This window comes from Momordica charantia (assembly GCF_013281855.1).
Source record: "Momordica charantia cultivar OHB3-1 chromosome 10 unlocalized genomic scaffold, Mcharantia_2.0 BLBB01000010.1, whole genome shotgun sequence".
NCBI lineage: Eukaryota > Viridiplantae > Streptophyta > Magnoliopsida > Cucurbitales > Cucurbitaceae > Momordica > Momordica charantia.
The window spans coordinates 5,316,210-5,327,456 of NW_028275158.1; the positions used below are offsets into that span (position 1 = coordinate 5,316,210).

At 35.3% G+C, this 11,247-nt stretch overlaps 2 protein-coding genes across 4 annotated transcripts; one reads left to right on the plus strand and one right to left on the minus strand.

Moving 5' to 3' along the window:
- Window positions 1-287: 287 nt before the first annotated feature.
- Window positions 288-8,907, minus strand: LOC111008279 (protein MICRORCHIDIA 2). Of its 3 annotated transcripts, none has more exons than XM_022280927.2 (18): window positions 8,691-8,907; window positions 8,521-8,595; window positions 8,356-8,390; window positions 7,744-7,822; window positions 7,588-7,677; window positions 6,982-7,057; window positions 5,994-6,072; window positions 5,753-5,881; window positions 5,029-5,127; window positions 4,376-4,483; window positions 4,137-4,283; window positions 3,078-3,170; window positions 2,819-2,870; window positions 2,609-2,720; window positions 2,183-2,324; window positions 1,823-1,920; window positions 1,009-1,051; window positions 288-843 (listed from the first exon to the last, which is right to left on the minus strand). In XM_022280927.2, exons 1-18 carry the CDS (start codon window positions 8,905-8,907, stop codon window positions 745-747), a joined length of 1,773 nt encoding a protein of 590 aa, XP_022136619.1. In that variant the 3' UTR covers window positions 288-744. The 3 variants fall into 3 exon arrangements, with proteins under 3 accessions (XP_022136619.1, XP_022136618.1, XP_087974959.1); XM_022280926.2 differs by having other exon boundaries at window positions 8,521-8,598; XM_088118833.1 differs by lacking the exons at window positions 288-843; window positions 1,009-1,051 and having other exon boundaries at window positions 2,137-2,324; window positions 8,521-8,598.
- A 142-nt stretch (window positions 8,908-9,049) lies between these two features.
- Window positions 9,050-11,052, plus strand: RTH (RTE1-homolog). The gene is made up of 3 exons (XM_022280928.2): window positions 9,050-9,189; window positions 9,466-9,757; window positions 10,576-11,052. The coding sequence occupies exons 2-3, from the start codon at window positions 9,488-9,490 to the stop codon at window positions 10,984-10,986; spliced, it is 681 nt and encodes a 226-aa protein (XP_022136620.1). The 5' UTR covers window positions 9,050-9,189; window positions 9,466-9,487; the 3' UTR covers window positions 10,987-11,052.
- Window positions 11,053-11,247: the final 195 nt, after the last annotated feature.

The window sequence follows — 11,247 nt, forward strand, 5'->3', positions numbered from 1 at the left end:
AATTTAAAAAAAGTTGGTGATGCATAGAAAAGAAGCTTGAAATATATTTTGTTATCTTATAGTGTTATTTGATGATAAAATCATTTACTGTTTAGGAAAATATCTTAGTGCAAATTGAATTAATCAACCTCATTTTGATAATTAAAACAATAAGAAAATTTTAAATATATAATGTTATTCTGATTTGACAAGCTCACATTTACCAATTGAATTTTCTTAGAAAATCTTCACCATCAAATGGGATGAGGATTTTCACTATTTTTCACCATATATATAATAACCAACAATTTAAGCCTTCCAAACTAGTTTCTCATTTCACATTAATCCCTGCCTAATCCAAATTAGTTCCAAGTTAGTTGATATTATGGATCTTTAAGTTAAACCAAAAGCAAAAGAGGCCAATTTTCTCTCCCCCACAGACTCAAAACCAATTGCAATCTAAGTAGCCAAAGCAATCATCTGGTTCATAAGCCTTCAAGATTGCTGGGACCTTCATGCATCTAAAATTCTAAATGATGATCATTTACCTCAAAAGATACATCTCGACTTCTTTCATCTTTACATATCGCGAACGGAGAATATAGGAAAGATGCCGTGAATACTCTCCATGAAGAACCGGTTCATAACGTGGAGCCTTCATTAGCCAAAAACTGGAATGTGGAAGGAGGCAAAGTGAGAGGTTATATGTACTAACAGTGGCGTGTTGCGGTAATTCGACCGAGCCCCGTCAAATATTTCAGTTAGCTATTTCGTACTCTTCTGCTTCCTCTTGTTCTCCACAACTGATAATATCTGAGCATGCTTCCTCTTGGCTTCCTTTAGTTCCTTCTCTAAGCTGTCAACCTAATTTATAACAAAGCAGATAGAAGATTCACTAATATTAAAACTCACAATATTGATAAAGTTAACAAAATAAACATGGCCTGAAAAAGTTGAACGTCACTTCAAGTTATGAAACAAAGGGCATTATTGATAATATAAAGTGTAGAACTATATATATTTACCCACCAGTTCTTGCAATTCAATTTCTTTCTTCGCATGTTCTTCACACCTGTGGAACAGAGAGTCTCAGAGAGTTTAATCTGATAGCAAAATAGATATAAGGAATGATCCTATAAGCAGTTATTGAGGAGACCTTAAACCGGGATGGAAAAGGCGGACAAAATTTTCGTAGAAGAAACAAGTGAACAATTTCCTTGAAGTAGAATATTCATCTTGACAAGAAATTATCTACATGATAAGATATGTATCACAAGCACAAGGGCTATAGCTCAGTTGGTAGAGCACCTCGTTTACACGCGCGCCAATGTTTTTCAGAGAAGTACATCATGTAATCAAAAAAGTTGATCTTATTGAGAAATCGATGTCTTACTCTATTACTTTTAGGGAACAAAACAAGAGAACAGTAGCCGTTCGGTCTGAATCGACATATCCTTTATTTATCCCTTCATTACCTCCATTTCCTTAGAATTTTTGTTTCCATTAATTCTTGTTTCCTTTTTTGTTCAATAGCCTGTCCGTAAATCTAGGATTGTAACATTGTTTGTGCATGAGATATAAAAGGAAGACCATTCCATCGTGAAAATCAATGAAACCAAACATCAATCGACACGTTATCTAAGACTCAGACCAATTAATTTTGGAGCTCCAACAATTAAATCCAACACAGGCCTCAAAGAAGATTCAATTGACAATTTTGGTCCAGCTATGGTGTTGTATAATGTAAATAAATGTACTCCCTAAGATTTTGGATAAGAATTTGGAGCCGCGTAATATTTAAATAATGCAACAACTTGCAAGAAAGGTTTGGGATATAAAATACCTCATAAATAGTTTAATATTCTCCTCACATATACGATTAGCAGATGCTGTTTCTGAGACATCAAAATCTTCGGTAGTGTTCACTTCTTTGTTGGAACCCTGGAATAGTATAGAAAAGCAAGACATATGCGTTACTTCTGCCATATCAACATTTGATCACTAAAACAGGAGCTGCAAGACTAGTTGTCGAAGATTTCAAACATTAGGATAGTTAACTGAAACGTGTAACGGCCTACACGTACAATTCTTTTGAGTATTATCATCAGAGACCCACAAACTACTTAAAACATAGTAAGAACGGTGATTTTCATGTACCATAAAGAATGAATTAGTGTATATGCATTTATTCTAGGATACCAACTTTGGGATGACTATCATATTGTTCCTTGGCCAAATTTTTCTGAATATCAGGTGCAGGTCCAGTAGAAGCTTGATTAGCCAGATTCTTCTGCGGATAATATAAACCTGGAGGTTGAATTCCCACTAAGTGACAGCAGGATCTCCTGCCACATATAATGCAAAGTCTACCAGTCAAAATAATCTTTGCCCAGATACTAGTTAGAATGAAAATATGAGATGAAGCAAGCCAATGTACATTATATGCCACTTCAATTAAGAGGAATGGTCAACAACAAATACAGTTGGTTAATTAGAAAAGAAAATATCATCATCACTTTAATCAATGGTACAGAAGTAAAAAAGTATAAACAATTTGGTAGATAATCCCACTAATTATCCATATGCATTTGAAAGGAAGAACTGGAGAGTTGTAAGAAAATTAACATACCAATACTCCATAACCATTTGCTTCAGCTTTGTTTCAAGCCGGATAAATGCAGATGATCTCTCAAAACCCTGTTTGTCATGTACTGGCTCTAAGAAGTTTGCTTCAAGAACTCCTAAAATATATATGCAGCATCAAAAAAGAATAAGACTTCAGAGAAAAATCTGATGAACAATCAGGGAAGAATAAGCAGAAAGCACAAATTTGCAATACCCACAACACCATTCCCTCTTGAAGAACCATCGCTAGTAACTTTCCAGAAGGGCTGTACAAGGCGTAGATTTACTTGTCAGTAAAATGATTGTTTGTACATTATCACACAAAGCACGTCGAAATACTATAAAACCCCTGCAGAAGATTGGCACGTTCAATATGATAAATTGGGTTTTCTCCATAATGAGTAAAACACCAATAGAAGTCTTGGAATACCTAAAAGTTCCGCATAAAAATTGTAACCTCTTTTCACACTTACCACAATAAGTCGATTTTTGTGATACACGTTGAACCCACAAACTCCAAGAGCTGGTCCCTCTTTTACGAATCCAATGGTTGTATCCACCAAGACCTTAAACCACACAAAATAAATAAATAAACAATGAATAACCAAACTACCAAAGCAGACTTTATACTTTCAGCCAGTGGATTATTTAATTCTACAAACCTCGTGATTCAAAACATTAGAGAACTACAACCAATCTGACTTTTGTGTGTAAGAAAAACATAAGTGGGTTTGACATATTCTATGGTAGCCATTGACAGAAAAGAGCAAGGCAGCTAGAGAGGACACAATAGATAGAAGACTGGAAAGAGAACTTCTCAGACTTTAGTTCGGAGGAAAAAATTTTGATTAAAAAATATAGAGTGCATGACTGAAAGAACTCAATAAGGTAATGTAAATACCCAATAGGCTCTTGGCAGCAAAGAAAATAAAGTACTTTGTTCAGAATTATTATCAAAAAATAAGGAAAATTGCATCACTAAAGTGAAGCGATGTAGCGAAAGAGATAAATCAGATGATCAAATCATTAGCAAGTTATACAGAAAAAGAAGAACAAAGATTAATCCTTCTAGGGGTTGAATGGAGGCTAATTACTGTGGAAATAAGTGAACAACTAAAATTCGGGGGGCTGTCAAATTATTAGGGAGAAATAAATCTCCTGGACCAAATGGATTCATGGTGGAATTTCTTATAATATTAGAGAATTATTATAAAAAGAAAAAAATAAGGATAGAGAGAAGGAAAAAGTTGTAATGGTGAAGGATATTCACCCAATTCCTACATTTTACTCTCTACCCTAGGTTTTTTTGAGGGAAAACATCAGAGGTACACCCAGGTCTTCAAAACCCTAAACACAATGATAATCAAATCGTACGAGCAGCACAGCCTCCACTTTTACTCTAGGAGAAGATTACTGTCCAATGATTGTAGTGATAAATTAGCATTAGTGGCAACTTATTTTTTTGACACTTTAAGACAGATTTAATAGAGAAATATAACCAATTTTTCACGGCACAATAAATCAAAACTAACCTCCTTTATTGTGTGTAGTTGAGGCTTATATGTAACTACTTTTGAGTAGTTCAATTCATCTGCAATATTATACTGCTCAACTGGTTTTCCCCTCAGAATGATGTTAAAGTTCGTAAACCTTCTCAGATATAATATTGAAACATATGCCTATAAAACAATGAGAAAATTTGGAAGTTTTTAGGGAGAAGAGATGATTTATAATACACAAGCAAAGTTGGAGAATTAAAATGGAAAGTTACCCTTAATGAATAGCGGATGCGATAAGAAATATGTGATCGCAATTCAGCCACATTTTTGCGCAGTTTTTTCAAACCTCCTTGATTAGCTTCATCTCTCAACCGTATATCCTATATCAAAGATCAAAAGATGCTTACAAACACTTTTCATGCAACTCAATCTAAGTGTAAAACAACTATGCCATAACCAATAAATCGAACATGGTATTCTAAAATCTCAAGCCAACTTGCCAATTGAGAAAGTTTCGCATTTGTTCAGAAATAATATATAATTACCATTCAGAAAAATAATCTAATAAATCTCATCAAATATGGTTATAAAGTTCTAAGATATTAAAAGTAAGGCCAAGAGATTAAATAATCACAATTAAGAAAATTAAAGTTTTATAATTAATGACATAACTGAAGGACACAGCAAAAATATAAACTCTGGACAAACATTCATTAGTTTAGATGCAATGAGTTGAAAAAATTTGTTTGATCAAACTAAAATGTATTAATTTTGTAATTACTCATCGCAAATCAAGCTACCAAATAGGGAAGCAAAGGTCTTGAATTGGCACCAATCGGAGAAGAAATAAATAAAAAATAAAGTAAAAAAAAAACACAAACACGACAACCCATGAAATGAAGCTAATAATAAAAAGGTGAAATACCTCATCATCGTCGTCAAAATTCAATTCATAAATGCCTTCATCATTCAACCAGAGATTGAATAAAATAACTTTTGTTCCATGACGTCCAATATCCTCAAACTGCTGACAACACCACAAAAAAGAAAAGTACCCTCATTCTAAGCTGCATCTGAGATCCATGACAACATAAAGGAGTGCTATTTTATCTTATTTAATTTAATATCAACTTTTTCATCAGAAACAAAATAACAGGTAAACTGAAATAGAATAGAACCACGGGAAAAACAAACTTTTAAGTGTATCACTAATGATATATGGCAACGCAGGAGCCATAGCATGCCTTCAGCAGCACTTCAACAAGAATTTCTCAGGGCAAAGGTAATTCCAGATTTTATGTAATTGCTTTCCACTCACTTCAAGAAGTCCATTCGACAGCATGCCTTCATCACCATTTTAACAAGAATTCCAAATTCATGCACATATATGATATAAATCTTGATTAAAATAAAAGAGAAAACGTCAAAGAATCATTTTAACCCCTTTGACACATTCTCTATCTCTTTATTTTAGATAATCATTTTGACCCTTTATAATATTGTGTTCGAAGTTTTGAAAAGCACTTATGCACTACACATGATAAAAGACTAGTATTAAAAGGTGTAAATATGTTTCTTGGGACTTTTTCCCCTTATAATTACATTACTTAGTAGTGGAAGTTCAATAAATTGAATGAATTCACTCGAACCTGCATCAGGAGGTCCTCCTTTGATTCAAAAGGAGACCATTCAAGGATAGTTTCCAAATTGGAAGACCAGTCCTCTTTGGAGGTATAAATTATTGGTTCTGCCCAATGCTGTGAAACATCAAAATCAATCTGCAAAACAACCAAACCAGAAAGTAAGAAGTCTTGGCTGTATGAGGGGGCTGATTGCCAATGCAGAGGGCAGAGGGGGCAACTAAAATATTAAAGACAAAAAGAATATTACCATTGGAACAATAACATCATCCTGGCCAGTCATCCGTAGAAAGGTGTAGGATAAAAGGCCAACGCTTTGGGTTGCAAGGCTAAATTATATAAGAACACAAGGGAAAACATGAGAATTAAAAGTCAGCATATAAATAAAATCAAAATCAAAATCAAAATCCTTCAGATCTCATTAAACTTATCTTTTGGATAAGAAACCTGTAAATATAACAAAAAGAGGGGGCGGAAAAGGCTGGGGGGAAGAGGAAACTAATATTGGTCATGGAAATTTGAGTTTAAACGTAAGCTTTTATGCAGCCAAAAATGTAATAACTTGCCACCAATGGCTTCACACAGTCCTGACATCAAAGCTCTAGCACAACATTGTTAAATCAAGTCTGAACATGTTCGTACCAGCGAATTAAGGAGAGAGTGCAAGTTGAGAAGATAGATTAGACTAAATTCTTAACTTAATCATTAAGGCAGGCAGTGGTATTTATGCATAATTTTGCCTGATATAAATCAATTAAGGAGAAAGCAATACGATACATGCTTTCTATGTCTTAATCACGCTAAATATTTTGTAGGATGTGGGCAGTAGGTCACCTCCTACTGAACAAACTTGAAAGTTTGAAACAATCATGGTATTGATTTAAACTCTAGAATAAGGCTAATAATTTTTCATTATTTTATTATAAGAAAAACAGTCATGATAGTTCTGGAAAAGCGATGTTTTAATACATCCAATTATCACCTCGGCAAGGTCTCTCCCATTTTTCTTGGGTTGGAAAAGGACCCGAAAAATCTTTTTTATTGCTCACTCACAGTATAGCATCACTAGGAAATACTAATTCAAATTGTACAGGCAGGAACTCTAAGCAGAATAAATGATGCAACTGAATCAAGAATTTAGAATTGTAATGACCAGTTAACATTTAACTCAAAAGGGGGCATAGTGCAAAGGCAATGCATAATTAGTATTCTACTAGATCTTCTAGAACAAGAGGTACCCTGAACGAATCGCACGAGTGAAAACAATTGCATCAGCTCCTAGTCGCATGGTGCTTGTCTTAAATCCGTTCCCATCTAGAATACACAAGTTGGATGTCAGGATAAACAACAAATCAAAGCACTAACCTAGATTCTGAAGTATGTTAATAAGATTAATCATGGAATTAGAACATCTTTTCTTAATTTGCAGATTATAATCATAAGATAAAGATGTCCATAAATAAAATAATCACATATCATGAGTTCTTTTAGAAGAATATCACATATTGGCAATTGGAGGTTTAGAATTTTTGTGAAGTAGAACCTCAAGCTTTTAAGGGTCTGTTGGTTTGAGATTTCAAAGTGGTTCTACATTCTAGAAAACATTGAATATAATGGAAAAATATGTGTTTGGTACCACTAAATTCGTGAAGAGACAGTTGAATCATTTTATGCATTCAAATTTACAAGCAAGAAAAAAACTAATCTAATTAAAAAAGTCTAAAAATTAAAAAACTAAAAGATGTGACATTTGAGTCAAGACTAATAAACTTGGACTCCTCCGTAATGAATTTATTATTAAGTAAAAAACAACAAACTAGAAGAGTAAGAAGAAAAAAAATTACATTGTCCTATTGTTGTGTTTGCCTTCTTTGAAGAATAACCCAAACTCATACATCTCCGAATGCCAGCAGGATCCATTCCCCCACCATCATCTGCATAAAATATGACTTGTTCTTGTATTTATATCCAAAAATAAACAATAAAGATAATTGGAATACCATGGAAAAGTAAGGCTGGAGAGTTGTCCTTCATTATATCAACTTTGTCAACCTTCACAAATGTTGCGCCGTTATGCATCTGAAATTGATGAATGGCTGCTATAAGGAGGTTGGAGGTTGGAAAGAAAATGATATAATTCACTGGGTTATGTTTACAGGAGGCCGCACTATAGTCAAGTATTTTATACTTTTTAGAACTTAAGGACACAGTTGTACAACCTATAGAATAGATCTTGTTCAAGTAAGATCGTAAGTATTTTATTTTACCTCACAGGACACAGAATAAATTACAATTTGGCAGCACCATTAGCCAGATTTAATATTGAAGAGAGAAAAAGTTGAGTACAAATCACTACTTCATCCTATTGGTCCCGAGATAAAACTTAAGAACCCTATGCCTCCCGTTTTACATGATCAACTAATATTCTACTATTCACCCTGCTTGAAGCACAAAATTCAAGTACAGGAAGGAATTACACAAGGTAGCAACACACTCATAGAAAGTGTCCACATTTATTCAGCAACAAAAACCGTCGGTCGTGTATACCGTAGCTAATAAGTTAACTGTGAATACGTCCAAGAAGTATTCCAAGTTGCATAAGCTAGAATTACCTCGTCTACGGCATTATCCAGAAGCTCAGCAATTGCTGTATCAAATAAAAAACAAGTAGATTACAAAGGGCAAACGAGAAAGGACAAGCGAGAAGTTCCGTTTTCTTAATCAGAAAATTTTCACAAGTTCCTCCATTCAACATTGTTGAGCAAGCAGAAGCTTACCGCCAAAGGCCCATTTGTGAGAAGTGGCATTAGAATGAAGAAACTTCGGATGAACTCGGGCATGCTCCAACTCTCCTGCTTTGTTTTCATAATCAAGTCCAAATCAAACAAATAAAAACCTTAATAGCACGCTACAATAGAAGAAGCGAAGAAGAAGAAGAGAAGTTAACCATGAACAGGTTGAGGCCTCGTGGTAGGGCCGAAATCCTGATTTCCGGCTTTCCAGAAACTGCGGCAATCAAGGGCTTTATCGTCCGGTGATGATAAAATCGCCGTCTGAGAATTCGAGGATATTTTGTTTGGCGTTGTGTTTGCCGCCGCCTCCTCATCGTCGCTGCCGGTTAAATCCACTAGGGCCGGAGATTTACTTCCCATCTTCGGCGGCATCGGAATTCGCCGGAGTTTAAATCGGACCTAAAAGCCGTTCAGAATGTTCTGAATTCTGAACTCGAGAAAGCTTCTCACTTCTTGGAAAAAAGTGCAACGCACGCGAAACGACGTCGTTTGGACATAATATATTCGGATCAGTTTTTAAAGCGCCAGGTTGACCCGATCTCGTCTTGATCTGCGTGGTGCGGCGGGCAATCTCCGCCAGTGCAAACCGATCAATTTGATCGGTGATCAGTAGCTTGTTGAGACGATCCTTCGTCCCCGAAATTGTTCCGATAGGTAACTTCCATTTATCCTCCCCTTAAATTTCTTCATGTAGTTTGCTCGTTTGGTACTTCAATTTCTTCGTATAGTTTGCTCGTTTTATTAGTTTGATTGTTTATCCCCTGCACTTGGGTGGTGTGCTTGATTACGCGAAGTTGAGAATATCTGAGAGCTTCATTGGTTCGAATTGCTGATTGATTAACGTTATCAGAGAATGGATAGGATTCTTGAGTTTAGGTTAATTTCTCGTTGGAGCTATGTTAAATTGAGGGGGTATTCATTTCATTACAGGCAGCATTTTACGACTTTGGAAATGGAATCAAATAACGACCCTGAGAATCAGCTGATGGTTGAAGGTAATATCGCTCAGAATATGAAAATTGATCCCGAGAGAGCTCGGTTTCCATGTTGCATTGTGTGGACACCTCTTCCTGTTATTTCGTGGCTTGTTCCTTTCATTGGTCACATCGGCATTGGCAGAGAGGATGGAGTAATCTTGGACTTCGCAGGCCCCAATTTTGTGTGTGTGGACAATTTCACATTTGGAGCAGTCGCACGGTATCTTCAAATCAACGGAGAGAAGGTACATGCCAGTTTCCATATTTTACCCAAAGATCAATTTTTTTTTTTTCATATTTGTGAATGCCTCGACTAATTTCATGGGATAATTGTCAAACCTTACTATATTCAGTTGTTAAAGAAACTCGTAAGTGTTGGGATAATTGAGCCGAAACAGATGACCCGTGTCCTACGAGGAAAAGGATTTTCAAACACTACTACCAATTCTTATAAGGAGTAATTGTCTTATAAGGATTACAATATCATTTTTCTATAAGGATTGAGATATTTGAACTCTTATAAATATAACTCTTTTGTTAAGGTTTCATTTGTGGGCAGTGTGTGAAAAAATGAGTTTGTATCTCGTAAGTTTAGTGAGGATATTTTCAATTGTGTAATCCTAGGTAGACATTGTTAGGGTACTTAAAAACAAGATAGTAATATCTTGAGTGAGATCTCCATTGTAATATTCTCAACTATAGTTGAACCTACTTTTTCGCAGAAGATTGGATATAGTCCCAAGATAGGGGCGAACCAGTATAATCCCTGTGGTGTTAAGCTTTTCTATCTCTATCTCTTATTCTTTCTTTTAGCTTGTGAAAAGGGAAAGTTAAATAGTTCCTGTTTGAAGAACTTACCGGAGGATCGATTGATTTATCTATATTATTTTCCCAACAGTAAGATATTAAATCCTAGATAAGTAGCATCCATCCTCGATGAAATCTTTTACAATCTTAAAATTCTAGACATTTTATTGGTAGGGATCTCATTCCCGTTTGGAAGTTTCTCTTATTTTGTTTCCTGGGTCATTCCTTAACTGATTTGATTGTAATTTGTATGCAGTGTTGCATTTCCACTCATAGAAGTGAAGATGAGATGAGGGAATTTGATCATGGTAGAGAAATATCAACATGGGATGATGCATTGCGGAGGAGCACTCAAGAGTTCCAACACCGATCCTACAATCTCTTAACTTGCAATTGTCATTCGTTTGTGGCTAATAATCTGAACAGACTTGGGTTTCGCTCAGGTGGATGGAATGTGGTGAACCTTGCCACTCTGATCTTTCTCAAGGGTCGGTGGGTCAGTACAGGAGCTGTAATCCGGACGTTCTTACCATTTGTTGTGGTTTTCAGCATAGGACTCGCACTGGGGGGTACTACGTTCCTAACCTTCTTGGCATTCTTCACTTTCTTCCTTGTTGGTTGGTTCATTCTTGGTACTTATGTCTTCAAAAATTTGGTTCAGTTGTAATGTTTCTAATTTCTTGTATACGTTGGAGATATTATGAGTTGAATGAAGGTAAATTGCTTTTCCTCATTGTTTCTGTCCAAATCTTAGTTATTGTTATTGTGCTGTCACCCTCCTAGCAATCTCTTTAAGTCATTAATTAATAGAATTCATGAATTGTTGATCAGATACGTGATAGTTATATAAAGTAAAATATCTAAACAATTTGTGATCAACATGTGGTCAAAGTTATATAAATAATGCTGACGGATATTTGAAACCGTC